At 38.8% G+C, this 21,151-nt stretch overlaps 1 protein-coding gene across 2 annotated transcripts in view; it reads right to left on the reverse strand.

Annotated features, from left to right (window-relative positions):
* Positions 1-21,151, reverse strand: part of FMN1 (formin 1) — a 419,587-nt gene that overhangs the window by 153,604 nt on the left and 244,832 nt on the right. For both annotated transcript variants that reach the window (XM_030931576.1, XM_030931577.1), the window contains one exon: positions 916-1,003. In XM_030931576.1, the coding sequence (XP_030787436.1) occupies positions 916-1,003 (88 nt within the window). The remainder of the gene's footprint in view (positions 1-915; positions 1,004-21,151) is intronic.

Below are 21,151 nucleotides of genomic sequence, written 5' to 3' on the forward strand. Positions count from 1 at the left end.
TTGGAAAACTTCTAATGAAATAATGAATCTGGGCAAAGATTGTAAGTGCTCACTAACATCACAGGTAACTAAATATTATGTACTTCTTGATAGAAAACGTAATAGCATCTATGATGCATTCTTCCACTCAGATTAAGTCTCTAGATCAGACAGTTTACAGAAAACAGGGGACAGGGGAACATGATAAATAAAAACATAGCAACATGATCAGCAAAATGTAAAATGTGGGAAAGTCTATAAGAGGAGTGACCTGGTTTCTTCAACAAATAAATTACAAAGGGGAAAAAATGGAGGGTAGAAACTTCTGGATTAAAACAAACTTGAGAGACACATCAAAGGCAACGCATGGAATTTGTTTGGATCCTCATTTAAACTAACTATAAATGAATGGATGAATTAATGAGTATACAAACAACAGGGAAATTAGAACTACCTATGTGATGATACTGAGAAACTGTGATTAATGTTTTTAAAGGAAGGATAATGGCACTGGATGGAGTATTGTTTGGAAAAGTACCCTTGGGCCAGGCGCAGTGGCTCACGCCTGTAATCTCAGCACTTTGGGAGGCCAAGGTGGGCAGATTGCTTGAGCCCAAGAGTTTGAGACCAGCCTGGGCAACATGGCAAAACCCCATCTGTAAAACAAATAATAAAGTATCCTTATCTTTTAGCAACAGTGCTAACATTTTTAACAGATGACTTATAAAGCATCTGAAATTTGCTTCATAATAACCTATCTGGTGAGAGGAGAGTGTTTGCAGATAAAACAAGAGTGACTTGATGGTTCTGCAGCTGACTATTGGGTGTATGGGATTCATTAGGGCCTTCTAATTTTGTATGTGTTTGACATTCTTCAGAATGAAATGATCTTTAAAAAATGGAAAAAGTAAAACAAAAGTGATAGAAAAGACTTACCCTGTTGGATATCCTTCATTTCTAAATGTAAACTAGATATCAAGATTCCCACAGTTTGAGATCGTTTTCCATCCAATAATTTGATGATCTAAAATTAGAAAGAAAAAAAAAAAGAAGACAAGCTCAAATGACCACACAGTCTTTCCGAAGGCACACCAAAGACATTAAGATTTTTTAGATACACTGATTGATGAAATAGACTGGTGCTGCATGCCCTTCTCTTTAAATAATACTTAACCGGAAAGTAACTTATCTACAATTACAGACATCTTACACAATGGAAGACATTTTACAAAATAAACACACAAAATTCCATCAGCCTAATACAAACACTAAATCTTTATATCTTACTCTGATCATTTTACTCAAGTACTAAGTTATACCAGCATCAAGATGTATACCATGTCCTATCCAACTTTTTCACTTATCATTGGAATATTTTCATGTTGCTACTGGTGAAAACACTTCATAGCCTCCAATCTTTTTAGTAATGTCATCTTCTGAGTGATTGAGGGGAAAAAGCATGAACATCTGAGTCAGTCACCAGCCAGATGGCCTTGGTAAAGTGACACCCTCTATGAAATGATTTCCTCATCATGAAGGACTGACTGTATTTAGTCTATACTTTTATTTTGAGACAAGGTCTAGCTCTGTTACCTAGACTGGAGTGCAGTGGCATGATCAGAGTTTGCCTTAGCCTTGACCTCCTGGGTTTAAGTGATCCTCCTGTCTCAGCCTTCAGAGTAGCTGGGATCACAGGCAGGCACCACCACACTCAGCTCATTATTAAATTTTTTTATAGAGACAGGGTCTCTATAAAAACTTTGTTGCCCAGGCTGATCTGATCCCAAACCCTAAAGTCGAATGATTCTTCCATTTCAGCCTTCCAAACTGCTGCGGTTACAGCCATTAGTCATTGCACCTGGCCTATACATTTATTTTAGAAATTAAATGACTATATGCAAAGCACCTAATATAGTTCTTGACATATATTTAAAGTTTTTTCTGTTTCAGAGAGGTTACTTCCCATTTGTTATTATTAATATAAACAATATAACACCTTGCACACAAAGCTATAATTTTAAATTAACTAATTTTTGAGATAGTATCCAGCACAGTCACACACAGACTAGAGTACAGTGATGCAATCACAGCTCACTGTAATTCTGAACTCCTGGGCTCAAGTGATCCTTGTGCTCTAGCCTCATGAACAGCAAAGACTAGATAGGTGCAGGCCACCATGCTAGGCTAATTTTTATTTTTTTGATGTTTTACAGAGGTGAGGTCTCACTATACTGCCAATGCTGCTCTCCAACTCCTGGGCCCAAGCCATCCACCCACCTTGGTCTCCCAAAGTATTGGGATTACAAGTGTGAGCCACCACACTTGGCCTTAAAATTATTTTTTATAATAATATGTATTTTTACAACCTTCATAGACACTCCACATACCTCACTGCCAGTTATTTCAACCTTTACGAATATTCCATGGAGAAGTCTACACAGTTTTGTGTTTCTCCACAACTAGTAAACTAAATCAGCTCCCTAACAACTTATCACGCAGCTGCCACTAAGGGAAAAAAACTCTTTTCTCTCATGTGGCAGGGCTACAAAAATAAGAGAGAAGCACCCACAAAACACAAATCTTACAAATGTTTTTAATGTGCTTTGCTGGTTAAAATACAAACTAGGCTGAACAGCTGTGCTTTCCTTCCCACCTAGGTACTTACAGAATTGCCAAACTACTGTGAAGACACAAGACTAAACAGTAACAAACATCTACACTTGTATTACTACTGTAATAGCTGAGTTGCTTGCTGGTTGAAAAATAAGGGATAACAACAGTTTATTCCAATAAAGATGATCTAACTGCCTAATTGTCTAACTACCTATTGATTGATCGATCTTGAATCAATTATTGCCAGACACTTTTTTCCTTTACCTGTTCAGAACGGCTACTTTCATATAACGATTAGACCTAAAATATAGTAAATACTAATCAAAATGTAAGGGGGAAAAATCTCATTTTTCAGCCAATATTTTTAAGCATTTCAACATTCGCCTTAGAGAGAAAGATTCTTGGGGCATAGAGAATTTTAGGAGTTCTAAAGAGAAATAGAGAGGGTATTCAGTATTTTTAAATATGAAAACAAAAGCAAAAAAAAAAAAAGGCAATTAAGCATACAAAATATCTTCCTTAAAAATGCAATTTCTGGCTTTTTCTTAGAGAACCCACATTTAAAGTCAAATGATTTTTTCATCCGATGAAAAAATTAAGAAAAGTCAATTTAGTTTTAAGTAACTATTCAGCCATGCACCCATTCAAAAAATATTTACTGTGCATGTTACGTTGTATTGCTTTGTATTCTGGGGATATGGAGGCGACTGAGACAGATCAAGTCCTAAGAAGTTTGCTGTAAAGAGTCAAAAAGGCAAATAAAAGCATCACCTAAACTAACCGGAGTGCAAATTCAAAAAGAGAAACGTTTTGCGAATTGACTAGATTGATTCTTAAGTGTCCAGGATGGTGACTGATACAACCACAACCATGGCATACACATCAATGACAAGGACACAGGAACGGGATCAAATTCATGACAAGATCACAGCTGGGTTGAAAAACTTTCTTCAAATGAACACGCACCAAGCTATCCAGTTAGGGCTCCGAAAACTACGAGTAATATTCCGCCTACAAGCATAATGTACAAATGCACGTTTCTCTGTTAGCTAATTAAAAGCAAGCAGGAGAGAGATCATGAGAGAGTAAAAGAGCAAGAAAGAGATTGATTCTGTCTGTCCCTGAGTGAAATGAGGTAAATCTACCCCCCACCCCATTATACAATCAGGCTGAACAGTGGAAAGGATGTTATCACCATAAGCCATGCTTGGAATTCTGTCCAATGACTCGGCACAACCAGGTATTTGGTGAGTGTTACCTTTACTGGGACTAATGTCTTAAGAGGTTTTTGTTTGTTTGGAAATCTGATGCTGATTTCCTAAAAAAAGGCTGGGGGACAGCTAATCAGTGGTGAAGTTGGAGCATCTGTATCCTCTTACCTACCTGTACCAAATTCTCTGTCTACTTTTGAGTAGATTTTGAAAAATATCCTTCTATGTTTATGTTCCATGTAGCCACTCTTGTGAAAAACCACCAGGTTTCTCAAAACCAACTAAAATGGTAAGGACACAATGGGCACAGAATGATATGTCCTAAATCCTCTCAGTCTCTCTCTCTTTTTTCTTCCATGGCTTTGAAGTTTTAACACCAATTTCTTTTATTTTTATGGAAACTGCACACCACGAAATGTACCCTATTAACAAAACTTCAAGCACAATGTTGTACAGCAGATTTCTAGAACTTTTTCACCTTGTATAACTGAAATTTTATACCCACAGAATAGCAAATTTCCAATTCGCCATTGTTCCAGCCCCTGGGAACCATCATTCTACTTTCTGTTCCTTTGAGTTTGACCACCATGGATACTGCATATAAGTGGAATCACGCAGCATTTATCTTTTTGTGACTAGATTATTTTCACTTAGCATAATGTCCTTAGGTCAATTTATATTGTAGCAAATGGCAAGATTTCCTTTTGTGTGTGTGTGTGGTCAAGTAATATTCCATTGTATGTACATACCACATTTTCTTTATCCATTCACCCATCAATGGACATTTAGATTGTCTCCATCTCTTTGCTATTGTGAATAATGCTGCAACAAACATGGGAATAGCTTTTCAATACACTGACTTCAATTCTTTTCGATAAATATCCAGAAGAAAGATTAATGGATCACATGGTAGTTCTATTTAAAAAAAAAATTTTTTTTTTTTTTGAGATGGAGTCTCGCTCTGTCATCCAGGCTGGAGTGCAGTGGCTCGATCTCGGCTCACTGCAAGCTCCGCCTCCCAGGTTCATGCCATTCTCCTGCCTCAGCCTTCTGAGTAGCTGGGACTACAGGTGCCCGCCACCAGGCCCGGCTAATTTTTTGTAGTTTTAGTAGAGACAGGGTTTCACTGTGTTAGCCAGGATGGTCTTGATCTCCTGACCTCGTGATCTGTCCGCCTTGGCCTCCCAAAGCGCTGGGATTACAGGCGTGAGTCACTGCACCTGGTCTATTTTTAAATTTTTGAAGAACTTCATACTGTTTTCCATAGTGACTACACCATTTTACATTTCCACCAACAGTGCACAAAGGTTCCAATTTGTCCACATCCTCAACAACACTTGTTTTTCGGTTTGACAGTGGCCATTCTGACAGGCGTGAGGGGTTATCTCATTGTGATTTTGATTTGCATTTCCCTGGTGATTAGTGATGTTCAGTATCTTTTTCTATACCTGTTGGTCATTTGTATACCTTCTTTGGAGAAATGTCTGGGTAAGTCTTTAGCGCATTTTTATCAGATAAATGGTTTGCAAATATTTTCTCCCATTCTGTAAGTGCCTTTTCACTCTGCTGATTGTTTCCTTTGCTGAGCAGAAGCTTTTTCATTTGACATAGTCCCCTTTGTGCATCTGTTATTTTTTCTTTCTTTTTTTTTTTTTTTTGATCTGTGCTTTTTATGTTATATCCAGGAAATAATTGCCAAAATCAATTTTATAGGGTTTTCTCTATTTTTTTTTTAAAGTTTCATAGTTTCAAGTCTCACATTTAAGTTTCTAACCTGAGTTGATTTTTACATATGTTCCAAGATAAGGATCCAATTTCATTATTTTGTGTGTGGATAGCCAGTTCTCCCAGCACCATTTATTCTTTCCCCATTGTAGAGTCTTGGCACCCTTGTCAAAGAACATTTGCCTATATATGCTTGGGTTTATTTCTGGGTTCTCTACTCTGTTCTATTGGCCTGTAATGTCTGTATATATGCCAGTACCATACTGTTTTGATTACTGCAGCTTGGCAATTTGTTTTGAATTCAGAAAGTGAGAGTCCCCTAGATTTGTTCTTTCTCATGGTTGTTTTGGTTACTCGGGGTCTTCTGTGGTTCCATACAAATTTTAGGACTGTTTTTTCCTATTTCTGCAAAGCTGCCACTGAGATTTTAAGAGGAACTGCATTGAATCTGTACATTGCTTCGGGGAATAAAGACATTCAATAATATTAATTCTTTCAATCCATAAATATGAGATGTCTTTACAGTTATTTGCGTCTTCCTAAATTTTTGTAAGCAATGTTTTGTAGTTTTCAAAACTAGTCTGTACTAGTCTTTTACTTTTTTCAGTTTATTCCTAAGTATTTCAAATTTTTGGATTTTATTTTAAACGAAATTGTTTTCTTAATTTCCCTTCCAAGTAATTAATATTTTTGTGTGTACAAGAACACAACTAATTTTTGTTTGTTGATTTGGAATCCTGCAAGTTTGCTGAATGTTTTTAATAGTTCTTGACAGTTTACTTTTTGGGGGGAATCCTTAGGGGTTTTCTACATTTAAGATCATATCTGTGAACATCGATAATCTTACTATTTCCAACTTTGATGCCTTTCTCTTGACTAATGGCTCTATGACTTTCAGTACTATGTTGAATAAAGCAGCATGAGTAAGCATCGTTGTCTTGTTGCTGATCTTAATGAAAATGCTTTTAGGTTTTCAACCTTGAGTACAATATTAGCTTTGAGCTTTTAGTGTATGGTCTTTCTTTCTTTCTATTCCTTCTAAAGAATATTTCCTTCTTTAGGTAATTTCCCTCTAATCCCAGTCTGATGAGTTTTTGTCAGAAAACAGTGTTGAGTTTTTTCAAATGCTTTTTCTGCATGTATCAAAATATTTTTATCCTTTGTTCTTTTAATGTAATATCATTAATATTCATACGTTGAACCATCCCTGCGTTCCAGAGATAACTGACACTTGGTGATGGTATATGATCCTTTTAATGTGCTATTTAATTACGTTTACTAGACCAGGCGCAGTGGCTCACGCCTGTAATCCCAGCACTTTGGGAGGCAAGGCGGGTGGATCACTTGAGGTCAGGTGTTAGAGACCAGTCTGGCCAACATGGTGAAACCCCATCTCTACTAAAAATACAAAAAATTAGCTGGGCATGGAGGGACGTGCCTGGTAGTCCCAGCTACTTGGGAGGCTGAGGCAGGAGAATCCCTTGAACCCAGGAGGCCAAGGTTGCAGTGAGCTGAGACTGTGCCACTGCACTCCAACCCGGGCAACAGAGCGAGACTCTATCTCAAAAAAAAAAAAAAAAAAAATTAAGTTCACTAGTATTTTGTTGAGAATTTTAACATCTGTATTTGTAAGAGATAATGGCCTGTAGTTTTCTTTTCTTGTAATGTCTTTGCTATCAGAGTAATGCTGTTCTCATAAAATGAATTCGGAAGGGTTACCTCTTCAATTTTTTGGAAGAGTTTGAGAAGCACTGCTTCTCTGTTAATTATTCTTTAAATGTTTGGTAGAATTCTCCACTGAAGCCATCTGGTTCTGGACTTTTCTCTGGAGGTTTTTGATTACTAATTCAATCTCCTTACTTGTTACAGGTCTGTTCACATTTTTCACTTCATCATGTCACTCCTGGTAGGTTGTACATTTCTAGGAATTGATTTCTCCTAGGTTATCCAATTTTTTGGCATGTAATTGTTCATAATAGGTTCTTACAAACCTTCTATTTCTGTGGCATCAGTTGTAATGTCTTCTCTTTCATTTTTTATATACTTGTGTTTTCTCTTCTTTCCTTAGTTTAGCTAGTGATTTGTCAATTTTGTTGATCTTTTCGAAAAACCAACTCTGTTTTGTTGACTATTTTCCTATTGTTTTTCTATGCTCTATTTTGCTTATTTCTGCTGAAATCCTTATATCATTTCTTCTATTAACTTTGGGCTTAGTTTATCCTTCTTTTTCTAGTTCCATGAGGTGAAGAGTTAGGTTGTTTATTTGAAATATTTTTAAACATAGGTGTTCACCCTAAAACCTTACTCTTAGTACTGCTTTTGTTGCGTCCCATATGTCTTGGTATGTTGTACTTTTGGTTTTGTTTGTTGCAAGATATTTTCCAATTTCCCTTTTAGTTTCTTCTTTGACTCACTGGCTGTTCAAAAGTGTGCTGTTTAATTTCCCTGTATGTATAAAGTTTCCAGCTTTCCTCCTGCTATTATTTCTAGTTTCATGCCATTGTGGTCAGAAAAGATACTTGGTATAATTCCAATTTGTAAAAATTTGTTAAGGCTTGTTTTCTGACATAACGTGTGACTTATCCTGGAGAATGTGCACTTAAGAAGAATGTGTTTCAAAACCCAATTCCTGTTGGGTGGAATGGTCTGTTTATTTCCATTATGTCCATTTGGTACACAATATTGCTCAAGTCCTCTGTTCCTTATTGTTTATCTGTCTTGTAACATCATTTATCAAAAGTGGGTTATTGAAATTTCCCATTGTTTTGTTGCTATTTTTCCCTTTAGCTCTGTAAAAATGTGCTTCATATATTTGGCTCGTATGTGGGGTGCACATATACTTACAACTGTTATATCCTCCTGGTGAATTGACCCTTTTATCATTAAATAATGTCCTTCTTTGTCTTTTATTAGAGTTTTTGACTTAAACTCTAACTATAGCCACCCTGCAGTCTTTTGAATTGTTTTCAGTTAAGCTAAGGATGTCAGTTTTTTTTTGTTTGTTTTTTGTTTTTAATTAACTCTCAGAATATCTTTTTCCATCCCTTTTCACTTTTGGCCTATGTGTGTCTTTGAGTCTCAAATAAGACTATTATAGACAGCATATAGTTCCATTTTTTTTTTTTTATCAATTTAGCAATTTTATGTCTTTGAGAAATTTTCGCTATTTGAATTTAAAGTAACTACTGAGAGTCAGGAACTTATTATAGCTAATTTGTTAATTGTTTTGTAGCTTTTGTAGTTTTGTCTTTTTCTATATTGATGACTTCTTTTGTGTTCTGTTTCTTATAGTGACTTACTTTGATTCTTTTCTCTTTTTGTTGATCTTCTACAGGCATTTTCTTTGTTGTTACCATGAGACTTACATAGAACATTTTACAGTTATAATAATCTATTTTAAGCTAATTTCAATCACATCTACAAATTCTACTCTTACTTCTCCACTCCCACACTTTATGTAACTGATATAACAAACTACACTTTTTCTATTGTGTATCCATTGACATATTTTTGTAATTACATTTATTTTTAATATCTAGCAGGTATAAATTCTATACCAGAGTTAAAAGTGATTTATCCACATCATTATAGTATACTGTATTTGTCTGTATATATACCTTTATCTATAAGCTTTGCGGTTTCATATGGTTTTGTGTTGCTATGTCACGAGCTTTCATTTCAACTTTAAAAGCCTCCTGTTATCATTTCTTGTAAGTCTAGTGGTTGTGAACACTCTACAGTTTTATCTTTTATTTATCTAGGAACATCTATTTCTCTTTTGGTTTTGAAAAACAGTTTTTCTTTTCTTTTTCTTTTTTGGAGACTGAGTCTCACTCTGTCGCCCAGGCTGGAGTGCAATAGCACAATCTTGGCTCACTGCAACCTCCACCTCCCAGGTTCAAGCGATTCTCTTGCCTCAGCCTCCCATGTAGCTGGGATTATAGGTGTCCCCTGCCATACTGGGCTAATTTTTGTATTTTTTGTACAGACGGGGTTTCACCATATTGACCAGGCTGGTCTCAAACTCCTGACCTCAGATGATCTACCTGCCCTGGCCTCCCAAAATGCTGGGATTACAGGTGTGAGCTGCTGTGTCTGGCTGAAAGACAGTTTTTCTTTTCTTTTTTTTTGAGACAGAGTCTTGCTCTTTCGCCCAGGCTGGAGTACAATGGCATGATCTTCACACACCACAACCTCTGCCTCCTGGGTTCAAGCGATTCTCCTACCTCAGCCTCCCGAGTACCTGAGATTACAGGCACGCACCACCATGCCTGGCTAATTTTTTGTATTTTAGGGTTTCACCATGTTGGCCAGGCTGATCTCGAACTCCTGACCTTGTGACCTGCCTGCCTTAGCCTCCCAAAGTGCTGGGATTGCAGGTGTGAGCCACCACACCCAACCAAAAGAGTTTTCCTAGATACAGTATTCTTACTTGGTAATTTTCTTTCATTGCTTTGAATATATTACCCTATGTCCTTCTGGCCTGCAAGTTCATGTTGAGAAATCTTCCGACAGTCTTGCTGAGGTGCCCTTGTATGAGTTGCTTTTCTCCTCCCGCCTTCAAAATTCTCTTTTTGTCTTTAACTTCTGATAATTTGGTAACAATGTGCTCAGTGTGGTCTTCTGAGTTCTCCTAACTGGGATCCACTGGGCTTCTTGAATCTGAATGTTTCTTTCTTTCCCCAGATATTTGACCATTATTTCTTCCAATATACTTTCCTCCCTTTCTACCTTCTCCTTCTGTAATTCTCATAATGTGTATACTCATCTGCTTGATGGTGTTTCATACGTCCCTGAGACTTTCTTCCCTCTTTTTTTTTTTTTTTTGGAGACGGAGTCTTGCTCTGTTACCTAGGCTGGAGTGCAATGGCATGATATTGGCTCACTGCAACCTCCACCTCCCCGATTCAAGCGATTCGCCTGCCTCAGCCTCCTGAGTAGCTGGGATTACAGGCATGTACCACCACACCCAGGTAATTTTTGTATTTTTAGTAGAGATAAGGTTTTGCCATGTTGGCCTTGAACTCCTGACCGCGTGATCTGCCCACCTCAGCCTCCCAAAGTGCTGGGATTACAGCTGTGAGCCACTGCACCAAGCCTCCTCTTCGTTTTTTTTCTTTTTGCTTCTCTAAATAGATCGTTTCAAATGACCTCTCTTTGATTTATGTGATTCCTCCTTCTGCTTCATTAAGTCTGCTATTGAACCCCACTAGTGAGTTTTTAAATTTGGTTACTGTATTCTTTAGCTCCAATGTTTGTTTGGTTCTTTATAATATTTTCTCTGTTGATACTGTCATTCTGTTCATGTATTTTTTCCTGAGCTCACTGAGCATCTTTATGACATTTATTTTGAATTATTTGTCAAGTAATTCATATACATCTATGTCTTTAGGATTGGTTGATTTGATTTTTTTTGTTCCATTGGTTGGTCCATGCTCCCGTTTCTTTGTGTGCTTTGCTACTTTGTGTTGGGATTTAAAAAGAAGTCACCATTCCCATTCTTTACAGACTGATTTCATACAGTGAAAGACCTTTGCCAATCAGCCCAGCTAACGTCTCTGGGGGATTCTCAACTCTTTTCTGTAGATAAATGTTCTCTGGATTTATGTATGTGAATTCTCAATTAGAGGGATTTTGCTTTTTCAGGAGCTCATAATCCCTGCTCTCTCTAGTGTCCGTCTATGGTACTGTAGGCTCTCTGGAGGTGGTGTAAGCTGTCCAGTTCATTTTTGTTCTCATCTGCCCCCAAACATCTAGAGTATATCAAGTTCCATGAACACACAGAGTCGAAGAAGGAAATGGAGAAAGGAGAAAAGAGGAGGGGGAGTGAGAGGAAGAGGAGAAGGAGGAGGAGAAAGAGAAGAAGGAAGGAAAGGAAGGAAGAAGAAGATGATGATGAAGATGAAGAAGAGAAAGAGGAGGAGGAAGCAGAGGAAGAAGAAAAAACAGTTCCTTGGACAACACTGTGAAAAGGTGAAACAACAGACACAAGCTCCACTCTTCTTTCCCCACAATCTCTGTGGGAGAAGCTGCTGAGCTGTATGGGTCTCTTGTCTACTGTACTGCAGGCCACCTAGCTTTTTGTTCTCAGCAGTCTCCAGGTATCTAGAGTATGCTGCGTCCCATCAGCACTCCAAGTCGGGCAAGACAGAAATCAGTCTCTTGGGCGGCCCTCTGAAAAGCCAGAGCATTGGATGGATGCTCCGACTTCTTCCTTCTCCAAGGAGAAGCCAGGATTTGGAGGTTTACTCTCACTTACTCTGCCCCGAGCAAGGGTGAGGGGCAATTGCAATGAATGCACACTAATTCATACCATCATCTTTCTTCTCAGTGGTTCCCAAGCTGGCATCTTTCCCTGTTAGCTCTTAGATTCAGACACAACAGAAACTGGTCTTTCAAGTACCTCCCCAAAAGTCTGAACATTAGACATAAGATCCAGTCTTTTCTGCCCCTCCTGAAGGAGAAGCCAGGAAGTAGTTTTCTCTAAATCAATGTATTGTGCCAGGGAGGCAGTCAGATGAGTGAGTGCCATGAATTTTCCTATTAGCTTCAATACAACTGGTTTCATGCTCACCTGGGGTGTAGGAGCCTCTTAACTAATTTCTGGATTTCTCACAAAGGGAACTGGTTCATGTATCATTAAACTGGCATCTCCCTGGGGCAACAAGGATCCGCTATTTTCTATTCTAGCTTGATGACATTACCTCCCCCTTTCCCACTTTTAGGTTCTGAGAGGCAAATGCCATATCATCCATGGATAGAGAGAGAAGATAAAAGTGGTTGGGTTCCACCAAAGTGTTCCCAGTCACAAGGTGGCTCATATGGCCATGTTGGTAGTGAAAGTAAGAGCAGACTGATCTGAGACTGAGTCAGGCTTCACTGAAACGGGGCTGCCTCTCCTTCATAATTGGAGGACAGTACCCAACAAACTACAAGGAAAAGAATTAGAAATGAAGGAAGAATAACGAGAAAAAGAGTAGAAGAAACATGTCTTTTAAAAGATCTTCCTTAAGTCAAGATATGCAAAGTAACTGAAAGGAAACAAACGGACGAAGATAACACATTGGACCCGTGAACACACAAATAAATGGTTCAGTACAACCCAAGACTCTGGTATATACTTAGATCTTTCTGAGACTGGTTAGAAATTGGGCTAGCAGGGTGTGAGGAGACAGTGTTGGAAGTAGGAGGAAAAAGGAAACTTGAAGACTAAAAGAGAGAAAAAGTATACATTTTATTGCACGATTTTTTTTCACTAACTTTTCTTTTCATGTAGAAATACATTACTGACATCTTCCTTGTCAGCGCAGGCAGAGCCATTTCTAAAAACTGATGTTTTTAGAATACTCATTTAAGTATTCCCCTCCTAAAAGACAATTAGAAATCATCCAAATTTTGGCCACGCACTGTGGCTCACACCTGTAATCCCAGCACTCTGAGAGGTTGAGGTGGGTGGATCACTTGAGCCCACGAGTTCGGGACCAGCCTGGTCAACATGATGAAACCCCAACTCTACTAAAAATACAAAAAATAGGGGGGTGTGGTGGCACACACCTGTAACTGCAGCTACTCGGGAGGCTGAGGCATGAGAATTGCTTGAACCCAGGACGTGGAAGTTGCAGTGAGCCGAGATCAAGCCACTGCTCTCCAGCTTGGGTGACAGAGAGAGACTCTGAATAAATGTTCCAAATTTTGTCAATTGTTAAGAACGCTACAGTGAACAAGCATGCAGATACATCCTTAATCATGCAAGTTTGTATTTTCATAGGACTCACAGAAATCATTCAAATAAATGTGCCCATTTGAAAATTTGGTAAATATTTCAGAATTGTTTATTAGACTTACTCTGCCAAGTATTTGAGAGTGACTGTTTTTCTGTTCCCATACCCACTTTAGGTATTACCAATTTTAAAACCGTTGGCTGAAAAATAGGTGAAATGTGTTTTCATGATTTTGTTTTGCATTTGTAATGATTTTTATTAGTCACATCTTATGAATTGTCTTTATATTGTTTTTGCTATATTTTCCAATTACTAGATCTACTAGGCTGGTGTAATGCAAACACACTTAAATAAGGACTTAGCTAAATAAGAGGAAAAAAGATTTACAAAGAACCTGCTGTACATAAAAGTCATTTCAAAGGGAAGAAGAGGGAACAGAACGACCTTTTACTACACCTCCACTAAGCACTGGTATTGTGTTCCTCCGCACATCAGCCAATCCAAATGGACAGTTGTGCTCTGGGGGCAGTGAGCATTGCAATATTGTAAACCTTTATTCCTTTAGTGGCCCCCTGTGGACTTCCAGAGAGATAACAATACTTCAGGCTCAAGAGTCCTATAAAGTATGTATAGCTATCTCACTGCTGGGGCATTAAAACAAGAAGCACAGCTAACCGAATTGTTATGGTAATTCATTTTTTATGTTCATTATCAAATCTTACAACCTCCTTACCCAGATATATACCCATTACTGAAGAATGTATTGTAGAGTAGTGAGGAAGAAAATATTAAGGGGAAAAAAAGACAAAGAGTGAAGAAAACTGAAGAAGAGAACAAGAAAAAGTGAGAACAAAGATGTGGAACATGACAAAATTTGTTTTTTTAATGTGTTATCAACCAATATTATTACTTTGCTTTCTGAATACTTTTTTTAGAATCCTTGTTAAGTTTCAAATAACCAGAACGCAATTTACGTTGAACCCGTCTTTAACTGAAAATTTCCCTGGCTTTTCTTTTATTGGATTATATGCATTATTAGTAAGCTAACTTTTAGACAGAAAAAGTGAATTTCAAAAATTCCCCTTGGAAGAGAAAAACTCTATGAGGATAAACTAATACTGGGTATTTATTTTCCCAAATCCATTGACATCTCTTATACTGTGCTTGAAAGAAATCGAATTCAATGAATTACACCTTCCATATCTATGTATTTATTTACTGAACACTGTGGACTGGTGATCACAGTGATAATCTGGAAAATTTTTAGAATCATAAGTTGCCTGAAATTGTGAGATACTTAATATTCTGTTCTTTTTATGGTAGGAAATTTAATATATATATTTACATAACCACAGATTTCAAATACAAAAGTTACAAGAAACTGATTATTAACTAAAAAATCTAATTATTAAGCACCAACCCACTCTGTAAGCTTCTGTTTGATACTAGCATTCTGTGCTATTTTGACAATTTTTCAGTCATTGGTCTAAGGAAAAGATTCCCAACAATATCACAATCTAAGTAGAAATACAAAAACTGAGAACTGTAGCCATAAACTACAACAGTCCTTCCCTCTAGTTTTCAACCTTTGCCTGCTGAGCTTCCATGAATGACCCCTTGGCCAGCTGTGGAATGGGATCAACATCACAATCTAGTAAACCAGTTTTTAAGAGAAAAGTCAGGAGATCAGCTTTCAGCCTTCTATTTCTAGGCCTGCCCTTACTTATCATTGTACCAACGCCGAAAGGCAGACAGTCCAATTCAACAGTCCTCACAATATGCAAATTCCTATGTCTACTGCAAACAAAATAAAAAGTGTGTGTGTGTGTCTGTCTGTTTACTGGAGTTCAAAGACTAGTTTAAAGAGGGCAAACATATGTAAATAACTGATACAGCAGCTATTCATAGGATCAGTAACTTAAAAGAGTTTGTAAAATATTCTTAGGTACACGATCCTTGAAAATGCCAACACTCTTATTTAAAAAGGAGGTTTGAAAAAGGTGGCTGTTTCTAGCACAATCTTTTTCCAGGTAACTCAAACACATTCCCAAAAGAATGTTACATCCAGTGCCTTTTTTCTGAAACAAAAATCCAAATCTCACTTTTATAAAACCTCTCCATCAAGGAGTCTTGAGAGATGACAGGCTCTGCATAACATGAACCCCAAAAGACACTGTAATTCATGGTCTGGGTGTCCAAACAGAAAGGACTCTTTCTATTCTTCATGGCCACTAGGGTAAAGGTTCCTCTGGGCATTTGGACCCAACAGCAGTAGAGGTTTTCACAAAACCATGAGGTCAGTTTATCACATTTGATTGTTAGACATGAGTGGGATTCCTGACTGTATTAGTATCCAGTTTCACCATATTAAAAGGAGTTAGTTAGACTGCCTTAGATAAATAACAAAGGAAGGGTTCCCCGAGAGCCCCTGGCTCACAGGTTAGTGCCTTACCCCTGTGTAACATAAAAAGCAGCCTGTGAAAAAAATCAAGCTGCAGTAACCAATAATACGAATGTCAAAATAATGATTTTCCAAGTTTACGTGAAGCCAGTACATAGAATTTATGCTTTAAGCTCCCAACTGGATTTTATTCCATGTAGGTTCCTGGTGGGGGAAAAGTGGCTACTCCAGGCTGTTCAGGAAAGACAGTTCAGAAAACATTTACTGGAGAGTGTAAGTCTTTGTAAAATTTTGCTTATCCAGTGTTACTCTGGTTGAATTGGATTTCGGAGTCATTTAACACTTCGCACTGAAGAAACCTACAAGTTTCATCTGATTTATCCCTCTGCCTTTGGGTTGGCCAAGAAGTCCACGTATTTAAGTACAAACCTTACTTTACAAGACTTAAAGTGCACACTTTAAGAAATTATTAAGGTTACATTTAGATAATGCACACATTTATAGCCATTTTCTCTCAAACAATAAAACAGAGTACTACTTCAGCTAATCGTAAAAACAAATTAAACTGTGCATCCCATTCCTAGTCTATGACCCCTTATCATACTCATTTTTCATTCTTCCTTGTCCTCATATGCATATTACTTGATATGTAATAATCCTCAAAGTCACTTTCTAGTATTTTTTTTTTTTTTTTCTGAGACGGAGTCTCGCTCTGTCGCCCAGGTGGAGTGCAGTGGCCGGATCTCAGCTCACTGCAAGCTCCGCCTCCCGGGTTTACGCCATTCTCCTGCCTCAGCCTCCCGAGTAGCTGGGACTACAGGCGCCCGCCACCTCGCCCGGCTAGTTTTTTGTATTTTTTTTTTTTTTTAGTAGAGATGGGGTTTCACTGTGTTAGCCAGGATGGTCTCGATCTCCTGACCTCGTGATCCGCCCGTCTCGGCCTCCCAAAGTGCTGGGATTACAGGCTTGAGCCACCACGCCCGGCCCACTTTCTAGTATTAAGAAACTTTTGGCAGTCAACTATTTTACCTGATGTTTGACTCAAATTCCTCATGCTCCCATTTTGAACCATCTTTTTCTGCTCTCAAGGGAGGTAGAAAACAGCTGGTCACCATCCCCTACACTAAGCTCCTTCAGAAACCTCAAGATCACCATTTCTTTGTTAACAAGAGATGTTTTACATCAAATTGTTAAAAATCAGTTTTTGGGGGATGTTAGCAAGCCCTCCGTTGATCTCAGTCCTATCTAGAGTCAGCTGAACTTGGCAGCACATGGTCTTCTCCTAGGTAGAATCACAGTCTGGAGGAGAATGCCATTTGTGCAGCATTCGGCTGACCTACAAGCTGACCTCGTGCAGGGGCAAATTCGCAGGTTGCGTTAAACCCTATTAGACATGCCTAGTTTAAGGCAAAGCCTTTCCAGACCCCTGCCACACGCCAGGATTAGGGCATGTCACACATGCGTACTATTACATTGCCTAAGGAAATCTCCCAATGCCTTCCAGAGGGGGAAAGGCAGGCCCACACTATCTAAACCTGTACGTTAAGCCGGTATAGACAAATTATTATTATTCCTCACGTATGTGAATTTTTTTAAAGCCTGCCTCTGTGAACAAGAATTGAGACAAAAATAGGAAGACAGATTTGTTACACTGGGAAAATCATACCCTCAACTCAGCTAGAAAAGTTCTGCCAGACAGGCTGAGAAAGAATTCTTGTCAGGTCCAGTAGGATTTTCACATCTACAGAAAATCTGTACACTGTATATCTTCAGCTTTCTGCCTGAGCTTGGCAGACAGGGCCAAAAGTAAAAATAAAAATAAATGGTTCTGAATAGACCACAAGTGCTGGAAGTCTGCTCAGCCAAGTGAGTCTGGCATAGCTACAAAATTAAGAGAAACACAGAAGCCCTCTTCTTCCACGGAGCCTTCCCTGTCTGAAAGGAAGACGATTAATTTCTACATCTACACCTTTGCTAGACACCAAACACATTCAGACCTATACCGGATCGAGTGGATATTTTGCTCTTTGGCTTAAGTTTCACATTTGAACGTACTCAGTTCCAGTCACAGGGTTTCCATCTCCAGCACAGTCAGTTTTATCCTAGAGCCTGGTGAATAAGCACAGAGTCTGTTCAAATACAGCCACATGTGTTATCACCAGTGAATAGCTGCTGGCACTTCAGGGATGTGGAAGGGCATGTGGAAGTTGCTGCTTTGCCTGTCTGAATCAACTGTTCCACCCCACCAGAAACAAACAAACAAATGCAGAATCCATAGATATGAGTAGACATTTACTTTCATGACAATGACATACAGGTCGCGCATTCCAAATTCAAAACTCAAAAACTCCAAAATACGAAGTATTTCAAAATCCAAAACTTTTTGAGCGCTGATACAGTGCTCAAAGGAAATGCTCAGTGGGGTATTTCAGGTCTTGGATTTTCAGATTTGGAATGCTCAATTGGAAAATTTGAAATCTGAAACGTTTCTGGTCTCAAGCATTTCAGGTAAGGGATACTCGACCTGTATACCAAATATCCACATGGGGTACACGGTCAGCTATACAGAATAAGCGTTTGCATGATCTGGCCTTTCTTGGTAAGATTGAACAACAGAGTGGGGAATACACATAAATTAGGCGATCTGATTCTCTCAAGTACAATTCTAAAAAATACAACTTCTGTTTTTGTGCCATCAAACTAGTGTTATCTTTTGCTTACACTTCACATCAATACTCACTGAATTGCACTACCTGGCCAAACTATGGACATTAAGAGACTGGTTCGTATAAAGTAGATATGCTACCAATGACAAGTTAGCTTGTCTTAGTAACAGTCATCTATTACACTTCTAAGTCATGGGCTTCCAAATAGATAAAGGTACCTTCAGAATGACTGTTACGTTTCTCTTTAAGACATTCTTGTGGAGTCGGTTGGAAGACAGGTAGAATCCTATGTTAGAGATAAAGAAATTGATTCACCTATTCAAGGGCTACAGGCTCTGATGACTGCACTGATACTTTAGTCTGAATACCTCCAAATTATAAATATAAATTAGTATAGGGTATAAACTTTAGCTGCATTAAGAGCAGTATCTTTGTGGGATGAGAGAGAATATTAGAAGGTCTTAGGTTTAATTTTTATTCTCATTTAACTACCATCCAAATCAAAAAATCTTCTAAGTAATAGACATCTAATTGGGAAAACAGAGCAAGAGTTTCCCAATGGAAAGAAATTCCAAGAAGTGATACAAAACGATGCAAGGCGATGAGGTATGGTAGCCTATGGATATAGGCCTTATGCCTACAGGCATAGAAGAAAAAAATCATGGGGGAAGCAACTGGCACAATCCTTTTACAACTGTGGCTTTTCTGGTCCCTCCCTACCATTTCTAATATAGCAGTGACTACAGATGGGACAGGTAAGCAACGATTCCTCTCAGCCAGTGCCTGGAGGGAGTGCCTGGGGGAGGGGAAGGGCCCGGACCACAGTCATCTTGCTTTCTTCTCTCTTAAGGGAGAATGAGCGCTTCTTTGGAAATATGCAATTGTTACTTGGCAGGTGCCCAGGAGTACAAATGCTGATTCAGTTTCCTTGGTCCCCTTCTTCTTCCCTGCTCCACCCCCTGCCACTCTGGCATCACACCCAGAAGAGCTGGTTGGTTGGCTGTGTAGTGCCATATTATGAAATGTCATCCGACATGGTGCAAAAAAACTCTTGCTGCTAATGGCCAGTGTGGCCTGGTAGGCTTCTGGGGAGAAGCCTCTGTCAACTGGCCTGATAATGCCATTAAAATCAGCTTTTCCACAGCTGATAATCTGTCCCATTAAATGTTTCAAGGAAAACTAAGCTTCACTGTTTAAACTGTTAGGTCTGAATCTCTTCCATGGCCTGGTTTTTGGGGCCACATAAAATTGCCTGGATGAAGTTTACTTTAAGGATCTAGGCTCTTCACCAAGAAATGTGAAAAGGCAAATTGTCACCCTATCCTGAGTCTGAGAACATATTTGGCACCCCGTCCCCATCCTGATGAGAGAGAAAAACCCTTTTCTTATTTTTCAGGCTGATGAATTCCACTCAGAAGGCTAATGCGGAGGCCACAGCAGGTGAAGGCTATGGCAGTGTGGGGGTGTGATGGGCTGGGGTAGAGGAGGTAGGGCCGTGGGCAGGAGATTTCTGATTTTGTCTAATGTAGAAAACAAACCCCCAAACAAAATCACATGCATTTTCCCATTGATCATGGAGTCTTGGGGGAAGAAAAGACCAAGAGACATTAGTGAATTCACTGCCTTGCCTTCAGACAGAACCAGAGCTACCAAAGCTTGGCCCTGCAAACAGCTTTCATTTTAGACTTCTAGACTCCAGAATTACGAGACTATTGATAAATTTTTGTTGTTTCAAGCCAACAGTTGGTGATAGTTTGTTAAGTCAGCCCTAGGAAACTAATACAAGGGCTGTTATTTTTATATTTCTGATCATCTTCTAGGTGATTATGTTGCTACTGGTCCATGCACCACATTTTGAGGGGTGAAGTGACTCTAAATAAATGTACTGTTTTGTTCCTGATCATTGGCACTTAGCACAGTGCTTATACATATACATATGTGTGTGTGTGTGTATGTGTGTGTATGTATGCATATTTCTATAATCCCTGATTTCCAGAGGTTTTTCCCACGTGCCCCTTTCAGAATATCAGTCTCCACGAAGTCCTTTACTAAAGCTATTGTACTCATTCAATAAATACTGGAGACAACTTTCTCACAGAAAGTCAATCCCAAGTGTACACACAGCCACGGTGCCCTCCTGAAACCTCAGGAGGAAACAAAGTTTCCATGACCTTTGGACTTCCTGTCTTGTCTATATAATTCCTCATCTAATAATACAAACTTCAACCCAGTCTCACACACGTATATCCTTGGTGGCTCCAATAGGGCTTTTTCTTTCTAACATTTAGAGTGTTAGGCCTTTGGAAAAAACACGTGCTAATAATTACTCCAAGCTGGTTAGAGATAATGGGCAACAGAAAAGTTATTATCTTCAATGTCATCATATGTCTTTGATATGATAATCATTGCATTCAAGATATCAGAAATGATGGATGGCCTTCGATTCAGAGGGTACCCATGATGCAAATTACCTGGCTCTTTCCCACTCCTGTGTAGAGGTGAAGAGCCAGCGACAGTGAGCACCCCGAGCTGCAGTGCCTCAAGCCACTGGAAGGCAAAATCTGAGACAGAACTCCAAGGGAAACAATTCTTCCTTTAAAGATACTTAGGGCACCTCACATTTTCCTTTTGCACACAACCTCTCACATAGTCTTCATCTGCCACCATTGCCATAATGTACATTATTTACAACCCAAGCCATTCCACTCTGTTAATTTTCTGGCTAACAGCTGCTGACACGTAAGTGCCACATTGCTTCTAACAGGTTCACTGAGTTCCTTCCATGAATATAAAATAAACATTCCATGGAATGTTGGTAAAAAGAGAAAGATGAAA

This window comes from Rhinopithecus roxellana, chromosome 5 (genome assembly GCF_007565055.1).
Source record: "Rhinopithecus roxellana isolate Shanxi Qingling chromosome 5, ASM756505v1, whole genome shotgun sequence".
NCBI classification, from domain to species: domain Eukaryota; kingdom Metazoa; phylum Chordata; class Mammalia; order Primates; family Cercopithecidae; genus Rhinopithecus; species Rhinopithecus roxellana.